A 14,149-nucleotide genomic window follows, 5' to 3' on the forward strand; every position below is an offset into this window, starting at 1 on the left:
ATGCCACGTGTTCCGCCGAGCCGGGCGGCACACATCTTCTGGCTCTTCGTACTTCACGTCCAAGCGCCCTGCCTGGGCTGGGTCCCGCCGCCCGGCAGCTCCCTTTTCCCTGACAAGAGGCAAGGTCAGTGGCGGCGAGCGGGTCGGGTAGCGGGGAGTTCCACGGGCACAGCGTGAGTGAGGCCGGGGTCCTGCCGAGCAGGCTTGCCGCGGGCGCGTTTCCAGCCGTCGCGTAACGGCCCCTTGGCGCTACTCGGGCAGAAGGCAGCGAGCCCTGCTGTGTCGCCCCCCCGGCCCGGCCCCCGACGCTTTGGTATTGGCTTTGTTGCCCAGCCTCTTGAGAGGTAAGAGCTGGCGGGGTTGCCCTCGGCGCCTCCTGGGACTTGCTGCTCTGGACTTCAAAGTTTTGCAGAGAGAACACGCAGCTCTGGCAGCGCCTTCCTGCTGCCTTGCATTAGTCATTGAGTTGCGCTGTGTAGATCAAGGTGTTGCTAGATTCTGCTTTTTGCTCGTCTTCCCCATTAAGAGCCATCTCTCCAAATGCCAGAATAATTTGGTATTACTAAACTGACAAAGTTTACTGTCCGGATTATTATTGTTTTTAACAAATAATCACGTACTGCAGCAGCTCAAACTGAAAGATTGGTATTATTAGGGTGTCATAACTACTGTTAAGTTATTAATTTTCAGTATAGATGGTAAGTGAGAAGTGAGGCTTCGTGTCTGAGAGGTGTCCCTGGTGGCTGCCTCTCTAGGTACCAAGTTGGTACTGGCTGCACACTTCCCAGAGGGCAAGTCAGGAATTTTGTCCTGTTTAAGGAAAATCTGAGAGGCAGCTCCCAAGAGAGAAAAAATATGATTAGCTGGAAGACTTTTAGTGGTGATAGAGGTCTCAAGACTGTAGGAGGAAATTCTGCTTCCTGAAAATCTTCCTGATGCAATCAACAGCTGTGGTGCTATCAGTGGGAGAGCTTGAACACAGAGGAGAAAATCTGTGCCCCTCAGAGATCCTGGAAAGGAAAAGTGGTTAAGTAAGCAGCCTGAGAAGTGAACAATTACCCTGCAGTTATCTCCTACTGGATTAATTTAAAGTGAATGCAAACAATCATTGCATTCCGATGACTCCACATGGGACAGGACAGAGATGACTGTTAGCATGTAATAGCTCTTTAATTATCAGACATTTGGAAATGACTGTAGAATTAATGCTAAGCATGAAAAACCTAGGCTTTCCCAATAATTTGCAGTTTGCAACAGCTAATTTTTTTTCCCCTCCAGAGGAACACTGAATGTGGTTCAGTGTGTGAAGGACTGAAATTTGTGTCTTGCATAGCTGAATTAGTGGTAATAGTTGTGCTTCCTCCATACCCACAATGACAGTTAGGGACGTCTTTGCTGAATGTTGTAGCCTTGCACCCAGCTATGGAGCTTCATGGACAAAGTGTTTACTGGGTGTGGGGCCTTTATTTGACTCAGGAAGATGCTTCCTCCAGACGTGACCAACACTGTATCCTTTCTCAAGGAATCATTAGAAAAGACCCCAGAGAATGTGATGGGCAGATGTAGATGAGGCAATGGCAAATTATGTATCACCTTTTAAAGGCATTTTGTCAGAAAACATGTTATCTGTAAAAAAAAAAAAATGCTTTTCCTGTGATGTGCCACAAACTTTTTTTCCTTATCCAAGTTTATTTACTTTGTCTACAGCTATTCTTCATCTAGACAGTTTTCTGCCATGTGTAGTGAGTTTGAATCCACAGAGGAACAGAACAAACAGTGGTGGTTTTGCCTATTATCAGATGTTTTCAGTGATACAGTTAGGAGCGTCTGCAGTGAATGTTTCTCTAATGCCTTAATTCTTAAACTTATCAATTAGTCACGAAGGGCCTGAACTTTTCTTGTCCCATGCACTTGAAAGATTCTATTCAGACATAGTGACAAATTATTAATTAAGCATTATCTGTTACTTTAGTGTGATGCTTTGGTATTACTGCTGGTACCAATGCAAGCTGGCATGTTCAGGCTGCAGTTGTGGAAAGACAGCATTCTCAGGAGCTGCACAAGCTGCCTGGAAAAGTCTTCCCTTTCCTGGCCTATAAATCCTGAGTAGAGCCACTTGGCAGGCAGAGTTTCACTGGAGTGGAGAGTGTTCTGAGTGGCCGGGGAGGACGCCATGACATGCCAGCCCAAAGGCTTGTCAATGGCAAAGAGATAGATTGCCTCCATTTAGTATTTGCTGGCACTAACTTTTATGGAAACTTGTGTTTTAATATGAATTGCTACTTTCAGAAGATTGAGGCAGGCATTATTGAAGTCTGAGTTGCTTTTGTTAAGTTGCTTTGTTGTCTCTGACTCCTAGGTGAGTGTTCTTTTCAAGAAAGGAGGAAAAGTTATCACTGGGACTGTACCTTCTGTCTTTGTTTGAGACTCTTCTCCATCTAGAAAGGCGAAGCAATATGTTAGGCTTAATGTGCAGCTCAGTAAGTTGTTGTGTTGTTGTTGTTGTTAGAATTGCCTTTGGTTATCTCTACCCAACAGTCTAGACAAAACGGATGATTACTTGCAGAAATATCTTCAGGCTCATCTTGTAAAATTTTATTGCATTACAATGTTATTCCCTCTACTCTTTTTAAAAAATAATTAATTTCTGCAGTTCTCTTACAGCATAGTATTATTGCATTGTAATTCCAGTCTCCAGTGACTAGCATGCAGAAATTAATATTTAAGAAGTGCGTGGAAGAAGTTAAGACTTCTCTGCTTTGATAATGCTTTTGCCATCAGATGCTTAGGCATTATTTTCCTTTTTACTGATGCTGATATTTTAATTTGTCTTAACCTATGCACACGGTATGTGGCTTCACTGAGGGTGTGCTCTGCCTCAAGAATCGAGTGGCTTTCTACGATGGTGTAACTACATCAGCAGACAAGGAAAGAACAACGGATGAACTTTCGTAAATCCTTTGACACAGTCTCACACAACTTCATTCTCTCTGAGATGCAGAGATATTGATTTGATGGGTGGACTGTCCAGTGGATAAGGAATTGATTGGACAGTCTCATACAGAAGGTCAATGACTTGGTGTCCAGATGGAGATGGTTGACAGGTGGTGTTCCTCATGGATCCATATTGAGAGTGCTGTTCAGTATCTTGGTTGAGTGCACCCTCAGCAAGTTTGTGGCAAAGTTGATGAGACTGAAAGATGGGATGCTGTCCAGAAGGACCTGGAGAGGCTGGAGAGGTGGGCTGAGGAGAATCTCATGGGGTTCAGTAAGGCAAAGTGTAAGGTCCTGCACTTAGGTTGGGGCAACCCTCAATATCAGTACAGTCTGGGGGATGATGAAATTGATAACAGCCCTGCAGAAAAAACTTGGGACTACTGGTGAATGAGAAGCTGAACATGAGCCAACAATGTGTGCTTGCAGCCCAGAAGTCAAATTGCATTTTGGTCTGCATCAAAAGTGTGGTCAAGGGAGGTGATTCTGCCCCTCTACTCTTGTGATACTGCACCTGGAGTACTGTGTCCAGCTATAGGGCTCCCAGTACAAGAGAGACAGACTTGCAGGTCCAGAAGAGCATCTCTCCTACAAGGACAAGCTGAAAGAATTGGGACTGTTCAGCCTGGAGAAAGGAAGGCTTTGAGGAGAACTTATAGCTACATTCAGTATCAAAAGGTCCTGGACTGTTTAGAAGGGTTTATAACAATAGGATGAGGAGCAATGGTTTTAAACTGGAGCAGGGTAGATTTAGGTTGTCCGTAGGAAGGAGGATCTTTCTTATGAGAGTGGTTGAAGCCCCAACCAATTCAGGATCAGCCTTGTTAGGGCTCTGGGCAGCCTGGCCTAGTTGGAGGTGTCTCTGCTGACTTCAGTGGGGGTTAGACAAGATGGACTTTGAGGTTTCCTTCCAACCCAGTGCAACCTGTGAATTACTATAATTCCTGTATATCTGTAATTACTGTACTGATGAAATAAAAAACGTCCTTAAATAGTCTGAAGTCTGGGAATCTTCAGCATTGCCTAGAGCTTAAGTGAAGAAACAACAAATTAAGCTCAAGACGTCAAGCAGAGGCATATCACATAGTGACAATGTATGAATATTTTTCTATCAGCCTTTTAATCTGACAGTTTCATGAGTTGTGCTGAAAACCAAGGAACTGAGGACCTGTCTTTGCAGCATTCTCTACTAAGCTGTCTTTGCTAGCACGATATGAGGTGTGGGACTTCACCGAAATACTAGAGTTCAGCTTGTGCATACTTTTTGATGTTTCACCTCTTCTCTCACTGTATTTTTCGCTTTACTTGGGATTGTAAGGGACCACCTTAGTTTATCTTCAGCTGGTGAGTTGTTAGGTATCTGGTATCTTCGGTGTTACCTGCACGCTGTGTAAACTGCAGGCGTGAAAATGTGGACTGAAGTTTTTCAGTGTTTCAGCCTCTGCTGGGCTTATGTGGATAAGGGCAAGAGATGTCTCTCAGAGCTTGGCGTAGGTGTTAGTCTCTGTGTTTTCATGACCTGCCACTGTGGCAATCCAAAAGCTCAGTGCTGTTGCTTATCCTGCAAAGGCACAAAGTTATTGAAGGCTTGTGTACAAGGAAATCTGTTGTGTATGTGTTGCAGAGGGGTGTTCTGCCGCCTACGCCGATTTTGGCAGAGGGGAGAAATTAATTGGTGTGAGATAACACTCTATAAAAATATATATGTATTAAACTCAATATTCTGAACTCTTGCCACCTCCAACCACTGCATATTAAAATGGATTCTACATGGTCATGGAAACATTCTAGGATAAATATCTACAGTAACTTATTAATAACTAGCAAACAGTTCAAACTATAAACAGAGAGAGGATTTTTCCTCAGCAGAGTGGGCTGTGTGATGGTTTGGGCTCTTACCCGCCCCCCCCCCCCCACTTTTGGAATTGCCCCAGCTAACTCAGACGGCCTCTGGGAATATAAATGAAGCTATTTATTTTACAGCAGCAAATATACAAGCAGCTATTTACAATATATACAGTTATATACAGAAATGTACAAAGGATAAACAATACAGAAACACAACTCTCCTCCCAGAAACCTGAGTTCTCAGGAGGGGCTCTCAAACCACCCCAACACCTTCCCTTGCCCTCTCAACCTTACCCCAGTTCTCAGGAAGAAGAGAGGTGCAGCCAAGAGGTTAGGGAGCAAGGTTAGTAGGAGCAAGGTTAATGAGATGTGACTAGGTCTGAAGGCAAAGGCAGAATCAAAGACAAAATGGAGAATGTTTACTTCTTCTTCCCAGAGTTCTCAGCGTGACTGTGAGAGAAGGACACACAATTGTTTTTCATTTCACTGCCCATTATCTACTTCTTTTACCAAAACATTCCAGCTTGCTTCAAACTAGCACAGGCTGAAAACTTTTTCCTGCTTTATGGCAGAGACAACAGATATTACAGAGGCATTAAAGCATTTACTTACAATTCTGACTAATCAATCACCCTCTGGGGCTATGTCACAGCCTATTGCTACTGTCCAAACTTCAGGGGAGCCTTTGCACGTGGACTTGGAGGCTGGAATCCTCCTGGCTTTGGGGAAAGGAGGATTCTTCCTAGTTTCTGGGGAAATGACAGTCTCTGACCTTGTTCTCCTGGTGAAGGGTGCAATCTCTGCCCTTGTCTCCTGGCTTCTTCTGGATGCTCTGTCCAGGGACTGTTGGCAGGCTGGACCTCAGGTGCAGGAGCAAGACGGTGCCGTGCAGTCTGAGCACGGTCTCAACACTGGCTAGCAGGCCAATAGCATGCAGACAAGTGGAGTCTGCTCCTGGTAACTCGGCAGCAATGGCACTTACCAGGCAATGATAGGCAGCAGGCATATTACCGGGTGCATGGCTGCTTGGGAGCCTGCACTCCCTAGGTAAAGGCAGACAGTACAGGATCTGGTCCTGATAACACAGTGGCATGCCAGTGTGCACAGCTGGCTGGGAGACTATGGGCTCCACATATACATAGGCAGGATTAAGTGAGCTCTGCAAGTGAGTACGCAGGCAGGGAGCCTGAGCTGCAAGGTAGCGTGAGCAGGGGTGTCCGAGTGCATTGTTTACCTGTGTACCCCTATTTATTGACTGTGGGCTGAGATTAATGGTCCCTTGGCCGCTGGAATGACCAATCAGGTTGGCAGTCAGCCAAACCTTACCATAACAGGCAAAAGCCACAGGCCTGGACCTTCCCCAGATATGGGAATCACATGGGCCTGCACCAGGGAGACATAAGCTGGGTGTGTGGGGGCTTACACAACCTGTTTATAACCAGGGGTCCTGACAGACCAGACTTTGTGGCACCAGGCCTGTTGTGCCCCTTTTACCCGTTTAATGTGTTTACCACTGGTTTGGGCAGAAAAACACATCCAGGCAGGGCAAGGCATACATAAGCCTATTTTCAGGCCTACAGGCCCTCCACGACAGTGTGAAGACAAAGTAACGATGGTACTGAGACGAGGCCAGATTTCTTAGGCAGTTTTGTATGTGTGCTGGGAAGGGAGCGGGGCGTGGGGTGTTGTGATTTGTTTTGAACTGGGAGTGTTTCAGTGCATGTGTGTCAAGGGTCTGTGGCCTAAGGAAATACAAGCAGCCACGTCTCACACTGCAGCTTATGGCAAAGGAGGTATGTTCCTCTCTGAAGGAGATACATGCAGACAGCTACTTGTTTGAGCATGTGTGGCTTTGAAGGTGCAGGCTGTGGAAAGAACAGTGTGTCTGGAAGGGTTATCAGTCCTAATGAAGAGTAAATTCCTTTGGAAGTACCTGGAGCAGGCTAATTGCTTTCTTAACCAGCCTAATAAATGAGTGAGATGTAATCGCTTGATGTATGGCTGGGACTTTGGGAATGAAGAACAGCCCTGAGCAAAGAAGAAATGGAATGACATCTACCCTCATAGTCTCTTATCAATGGAGTATGTTCAGAGTGTGATTTCTTGGGCTGAAATCAAGTATGTCAACAGAAAATCTGACCCTTAAGGTAGGAATTCTTAAGAGCTGTGTTTTATGTGGATTTATGTTATTTGCTCGAGGCTTGTGAGTTTTGCACTAATTAAAAGAAAAATGGAACAGGTGGTGTTTGTTCTGTATCACAGCAGAAGACAAGAATGTTAGTAATGCTTTTTCACTCAATTAGACCCTGATAAGTGATAAAGCATCCAGTGTTATTTTGGTTGGAATACGTGTCTGTATACAAAAAGGCAAGATTCTTTCATTCCCCTTCAATTCCTTCTTTAAAATTCCTTCCTCTGATGCAACATTCACTAAAGATGATGCTACTGAGGTTCTGTTGATACAGACTGTCAAACTAGTCAGTAGCATTTGCTTCACTTGTACCTGAAGGGAGGTTGTAGCCCGGTGGGTTTGGTCTCTTCTCACAGGCAATCAGCAACAAAACAAGGGGACACAGCCTCAAATTGTGCTGGGGGAGGTCTAGGCTGGATGTTAGGAGGAAGTTGTTGCCGGAGAGAGTGATTGGCACTGGAATGGGCTGCCCAGGGAGGTGGTGGAGTCATCATCCCTGGAGGTGTTCAGGCAAAGTCTGGATGAGGCACTTAGTGCCATGGCCTAGATGACTGGATAGGGCTGGGTGCTATGTTGGAATGGATGATCTTGGAGGTCTCTTCCAACCTGGTTAATTCTATGATTCTGTGATTCTATTTGTTACTTCAGGTGGAAAACTTTCTGCATGTGTGAGAGTGCTCTCAATAAGAGCATCATGAGCTAGGAACCTAAGGCAGAGAGGGTTCCCAACACCTGTGGGATCTGGGAAGGTCTGTGTATGTGTGTGAGTCAAACTTTTGTATGAATGATGACCAAAAGTTTGAAAAAAATATTTAGCTTCTAAACTGAGTGTTATAATGGAAGAGTAGAAAGCCCAAATGAGGATTGTAATGCTCAGTGGAACGTGCACAGCCTGCCTTTGTGTTCATAGTATGGTTTGGTGAATTGCAATCACCATTCAGTTTCCCTTTAAATCGTGTGAGATCCAAATAGGTTAGCACTCTAACCCTAGTTCTGTTTCTTACTTTTTTCCCCTCTCTTCCCTTCAGAGCAATTTTTCAAGACATTGCCAGAATACCATGTGGTTGATCCAGCACGAGCAGATGCAAGTGGACATTTTCTCTCTTTCAATTTACACCATCACATCTCAAACACGAGAAAGGAGGAAGATCTCAGCAAAAAGGAAAATGTGATCTATTACAAAATTAACCATGAAGAGAAGGATCTATTTTTTAACTTGACTGTCCACACAGGATTTCTTTCCCATAATTATGTGGTAGAAAGGAGACGTGGTAACCACACAAGTGCAAAGATTGCAGCTCCCTCAGGAATTCGTTGCCACTTCATTGGCACAGTGTTGCAGCCAGGTTCAGGAAGTGGGACAGCAGCTATCAGCACTTGCAATGGCCTGGTAAGTGATGTAACCTTTACTGGGATTCTGGGTCAGTTTTGGTGTCATTAGAACTGAACTCGATCATTGATATGTGAATGTCTGGTAAAAAACAGGATGACCAAGATTGCTACCTTAATGCTTTGAAAGAATCGGTTTAATACTCTTGATGTCATTTGAGCTTTTCCTTATCAGAAGCATAACAATTCCTTGGGATTTGCTTTCACTAGAGTTTTTTTTTCTGGTGGTTGGTGTTAAACATCTCTATCATTCAGATGGCTAGAAGCCATCCAAATATCCAATCATGGCTTTGACCCCATTAATAACTGGAGTGCCTTTGGTTGTGCATCTCAGTGTGTGTGGTGAGTTAGGAACTTTGCCCACTCACTACTGAAATTTACCAGACCATCTCAGATGGCTTGGAGGTAAGATGAAGCTACATTTACAGCAAAGCAAAATATGTACAAGTATTTACAGTAATATACAAATTAGAAATAATACGGAAATCCACATTCCCTCACAGACAAAGAAACTGCCCAGAAGGGGCTCAAAGCCTCTTTCTCTCACTTCTCCTTCCCAGACAGAAATCAAAAACAACCAGCAAAGCTTAGTTGTTATCTGGCTAGCCAAGGTCAGTGGAAGATACTAGAGCAGAGTGAAGGAGAAGTGAAAAGCATCCCAGAGCAAAGTGGGACAAATTATTTACATTTTGGTATTTTATCCCTTTCAGCAAACCAATGAATGATACAGGCTTTATCATTATTTTCTTTTTACAACCAATGATCTAATTTCTCTCATTAGAATATTTTACTTAGCCTCAATCCAGTACAACCCCACACCTCTGTATCATTCATTGTTTTGTGTAAAATTATCTGTCTAATCTCAAAGAAGGTACACAGTGATTCATATTGTCATTCTTCACTTGGGCTATATAACAGATGGGTGATTCAAAAGCTCAGAAAGCAGGAAACAGTTTGCCTTTTTTAGATGAGACCAAAACAGGGACTCCCAGGTGACTTAAGGTTTGTGCTCATGTACCATAGATGCTTTGTAGATTCCTCCTTTGGATGCCACAGTGTACCTGAAACAGAAACTCCTAACAGCTTGTATTATACACTCTGAATTTAAACTCTCTCATCTAAAGTTAAATTCTGTTATGGAACATACTGGATTTCACAATTCTCCTGCATTACCCAGTATGTAAGACCAGGACCTTCAGCAGAAACCATCCTCAGACAGGTTTCCCTTCACCTGAAGGAGAAAATACCCTAACAGTTTTCCTTAACAACACATACACAGGAACTTTATCACCGTCTACTGTTTGGACCAAATCTGATTGTGCAAGTCTGCTCGATTTACAGAACCTCTACTGTTTACCAACCAGGTTGCTGGTGCTAAATGTTTGTCTCAGTTTTCCAAAGTTCCCATGGCTTGTAGAGTGGTTTTCAGCAAACCATAGTAGCATTCAGTCTTTCCTGAGACTGGTGCATAGTAGGGTATGTGGTAGATCCATTCAATACTATGCTCTTTGGCCCAGTTTTTCACAAGATTGTTCTTGAAATGAGTGACATTGTCTGACTCAATTCTCTCTGGAGTTCTATGTCTCCACATGATTTGTCTTTCCAAGCCAAGAATGGTGTTACATGCAGTAGCATGTGGAACTGGATAGATCTCTAACAATCCAGTCCTGGCCTCTACCATCATTAGCATATATTGCTTGCAAGAGTGAGAATGAGGTAAAATGTTGTAATCAATTTGCTATGCCTCCCCATACTTGTACTTTGACCATCTCTCACCATACCATAAGAGCCTGATTTTCTTAGCCTGCTTAGTAGCAGCACAGATGTCACAGTCATGGATGACTTATATGATAATGTCCATGGATAAGTCAGTTGACCTATCACGTGCCCATCAGTACGTTGCATCTCTGCCTTGATGTCCAGACTAATCGTGTGCCCACTAAGCCAAGAACACTTCACCTCGGTGTTTCCAATCAAGGTCAAGATCACAGTTTGTATCAACTTGAGAAATTCTGGCAGCTGGATCTGCCTGATAGTTGTGTTGGTGTTCCTCAGTAGCTTTGCTTTCGGGCATGTGTACATCGATGTGTTGCACTTTCACTGGAATCTTCTCAAGACAGGTATCAATGTCTTGCCACAGATTTGCAGATTTCCTTTCCTCTGCCAGCCAATCTTTTTCCAGTCTTCTGGCCAACCCCACAGAGCATTGGTTGCTGTCCATGAGTCGGTGCATAGGTAAAGGCTGGCTTCCATCTTCGCTTGTTCTCAACAAGATGACATGAGCCATCTGTGAACAAAGTATAGATCTTTTCCTCATCGGAAAGGTCACCATAAGGAGGTTCCTCCTCAGCACAGGTTACTCTATCTTCTGGAGGTTTCGTGCAGTCTATGGCTTCTGGCCAGTTGGTGATCACTTCCTCTAGACCAGGTTGATCGAGATTTCCCATTTGTGCTTATTGGGTTATCAAAGCCATCTACTTAGACCAGGCTGCATCTGTGGCATGATGTGGTGATGAACCTTTATCTTGGAACATCCAGTTCAGAACTGGTAATCTAGGAGCTGAAGGAAGTTGTGATTCAGGTCAAATTACTTCAGAAGCTGCTTTTATTCCTTCATAAGCTGCTAGCATTTCTTTCTCTGTTGGAGTGTAATTTGCCTCTGAACCTCTTGTAGTGGTTCTGGGTGTCACCTGGCTTGCCTCCCTCCTGCCAAGGGTTCACCCAGACTAAGACAGCTGGAAGTTAAAGAATGAAACTTTATATATTCACAACTCAGCCCAATTTACAAGCATATGTATACAATATATTACAAATATTTACAACTATATACAAGTTAAAGTTAATACAGAAATGCAAGACCTCTCCCAGCAGTCAGAGTGCCCAGGAGGGACTCCCATCCACCCCTCCACCTTTTTTCCCACCCTCTCCTTTATCTCAGAATATCTCTTACATGAAAGCTGAGCTGGAAAGGTCAGCAAGGGGTGTTAGAAGCAGAATGATTAGTTGGAAAATGTGCAGGGTCAGGCAGAATAGTTAATACAGCAATAGCCAGGCAGAGACTGTCTTATCTGCTTGTGTCCTTGCTTTTATATGTCCCAGCAGAACAAATGGGTAATTTACACATCACCTTATTTTCTTTTCACAGCCAATAATCTAATTTCTCTCATTAAAATATTCTGATTAACTTCAGACCAGCACACTTCTGTATCCACAACTCCGGAAGCCAAGTGGATGCCTATGTGTTTCATTTGGAGCTCTCTGCCAAAGGCTCCAAGTTGGACCATTGTCACTTGCAGCTGTTTACAGAATGTTTTTAGTGTCTGGACCAGTTCGAACAGGTCCTAAACCTATTGCATGGACTACTTCTCACTTTATCTAATCAAAGGCTGCTAGTTGCTCAGGTACCCCTTCAATATTGTTTCTTTTGTGAGTCACGTCATGCAAAGGTTTAACAATCTAACTGAATCCAGGAATATGTATTCTCCAAAATCCCACTGCATCCAATACAGATAGAGTGTCCTTTTTATTCATGGGAATTGCCATGGTAGAGACTGTTTACCACATCCTGTGGAATGTGACAATGACCATCCTGCCACCACACACCCAGAAATTGAATTTCTCTGGCAGGACCTTTGCCCTTGTTTCTCTTAATGGCAAAACCTGCTTGCAACAGAATGCCAATGATTCTGTTACTTCCCTTGAAAACCCCCTCACCAGTGTTGCTCTACACAATGAAGTCAATGATGAATTGCAAATGTTCTTGAGCTTTACCTTTCTCCAGTGCATTGTGGATGACTGAGTGACAGATTGTTGAGCTGTGTTTCCACCCCTGAGGCAAATGGTTGAACTGGTACTGGATTCCTCTCCAGGTGAATGCAAACCGAGGCCTGCACTCCTTTGCTATGGGAATGGAGAGGAAAGCATTAGCAATGTCTATGGTAGCATTTGGCCTCCTTGAATTCCAGCTCCCACTGGAGTTCCAGCATGTCCGGCACAGCTGCACTCATGGGTGCAGTCACCTTGTTGAGGGCATGGAAGTCTGCTGTGAGATGCCAGTCTCTGTTAGGCTTGCGCACAGGGCAGATCAGACTGTTGACAGGTGAATGAACTTTGCTTATGACTTCCTGACTTTCCAGTTGACGAATCGGATTACAAACAGGCACCAAAAAGTCACAGCATTTTGTCCCTTTCAGCAAACCAATGAATGATGTAGACTTTATTTTCTTTTTATAATCAATGACCTAATTTCTCTCATTAGAATATTCCAATCAGCCTCAAACCAATATAGTGTGAGCTTCTGTTTTACTTTCCTCTGAAAGATGTGTAGCTCAGGTGCGCTGAAACTGCTCTGTGGATCAAATCAGGTGATGATAGGTAGGAAAAACTGGGAGATTTTACTTTCCAACTGCACTACAACTTTGGGAAGAAGTGGTAGGGTAGATAGAAACTTTGCTGAAGCTTTGAATTAAAACCTGAACCACTTTGAGGCATTCAAAAGAACACTTTGATGGCTGAAGCTTGAAGGCTTACATTTCTTCATTGACTATGTTTCAGAGAGAGACAAGAAGGTGCAAATCTTATTTTTGTGGTACTTTAGTTTTTAGCACTGCCATAAGTTATGTTTTTGTTTCTAGAGGGTGAGACTGAATCTATTTGGGAAGAGGAGGAAGGGGAAAACTGCCTAAATAGCACAGAGATGCTGTAGGGAGCTGTGCAAAATGACACACATAATCTCTGAGAGGCAAAAGGCAAGGGGTTTGTGGAGTGTGTGGACAGAGGTGATAAAATATATTTGGATAATTTTTAAATGATGTTTGCTAGAATATAGGCTTCGAGATTCTCCTTGACAAAACATTGGTATATGGAAAAGTAGTGTCATGTTTTGTTTTCTCCTCACCCTAATATGAAGCTTTAAAAATACAGAATTATGAATTATTTCAGATTGATAGTGACATCATGCTGAGGAAAGCATGATGGTTTTGTTACTGTGATTTTTGAAGACCACAAGTCACTGCTCTACAGAAGTTGCCAGGCTGGATATGAGTCTCTAAATTCCTCTACGTGCCACAAGCTGGGGAAAGTATTATTGCTTTAAAATCTATTCCATCTTTCGTTGGCATTACATGGACATTGCTCAAGGAGCATTCTTAATATTTATTCATGACACTCCTCAGAGACAAATTTCTTTGCATAGATCAAATGGACGGTGCTGAGAAGATGTGGTTTTCAGAAGATATCTATTTAAAACATGTAAGCAAATGACTGAAAAAGTGATACTTCCAAAATATGTAAAGCAGCCATCAGTGCTTTTCCAGATTGACAGTATATTGCTTTTTCAGCGTGAATGTCATCATATTTAGGAATCACAGCATTTCCTTAATTGTTTTAAAAACAAAGTACACTAATATCTTATAAATTTAATTTTCTTGTGTGTTTATATGTTTCCAAAGCATCTTGCAAGGGGAATAAGAGAGTGACAGATAGGTGAATGGTGAGGATACTCATTCTTTTCTTATAAATGCAAATGCGTCTGTTTTGAGGAACAGGTATGGAAGCAAGTGGAAAAGTTCATAAAGGGATGTTTTAGAACCAAGAAGATAAAGAACAAGTAGCAGAGATCTGGAGGAACTAAGTTGCAATTTCACATCCCTCTTCTTTTTCTAACCCTTTGTGATATCGTTGTTTCCTTTTTATGCTAAATAGGTCATGACCTTAACAGGTTGAAGA

The 14,149-nt window shown here is 43.2% G+C and overlaps 1 protein-coding gene across 1 annotated transcript in view; it reads left to right on the forward strand.

Annotated features, from left to right (window-relative positions):
* Positions 1 to 14,149, forward strand: part of ADAMTS12 (ADAM metallopeptidase with thrombospondin type 1 motif 12) — a 257,252-nt gene continuing 243,103 nt past the window's right edge. The window contains exons 1-2 of the mRNA XM_064176516.1: positions 1 to 124; positions 8,062 to 8,423. Of these exons, the coding sequence (XP_064032586.1) occupies positions 1 to 124; positions 8,062 to 8,423 (486 nt within the window). The remainder of the gene's footprint in view (positions 125 to 8,061; positions 8,424 to 14,149) is intronic.

Source organism: Pogoniulus pusillus, chromosome Z, assembly GCF_015220805.1.
Source record: "Pogoniulus pusillus isolate bPogPus1 chromosome Z, bPogPus1.pri, whole genome shotgun sequence".
In the NCBI taxonomy this organism is placed as follows: Eukaryota; Metazoa; Chordata; class Aves; order Piciformes; family Lybiidae; genus Pogoniulus; species Pogoniulus pusillus.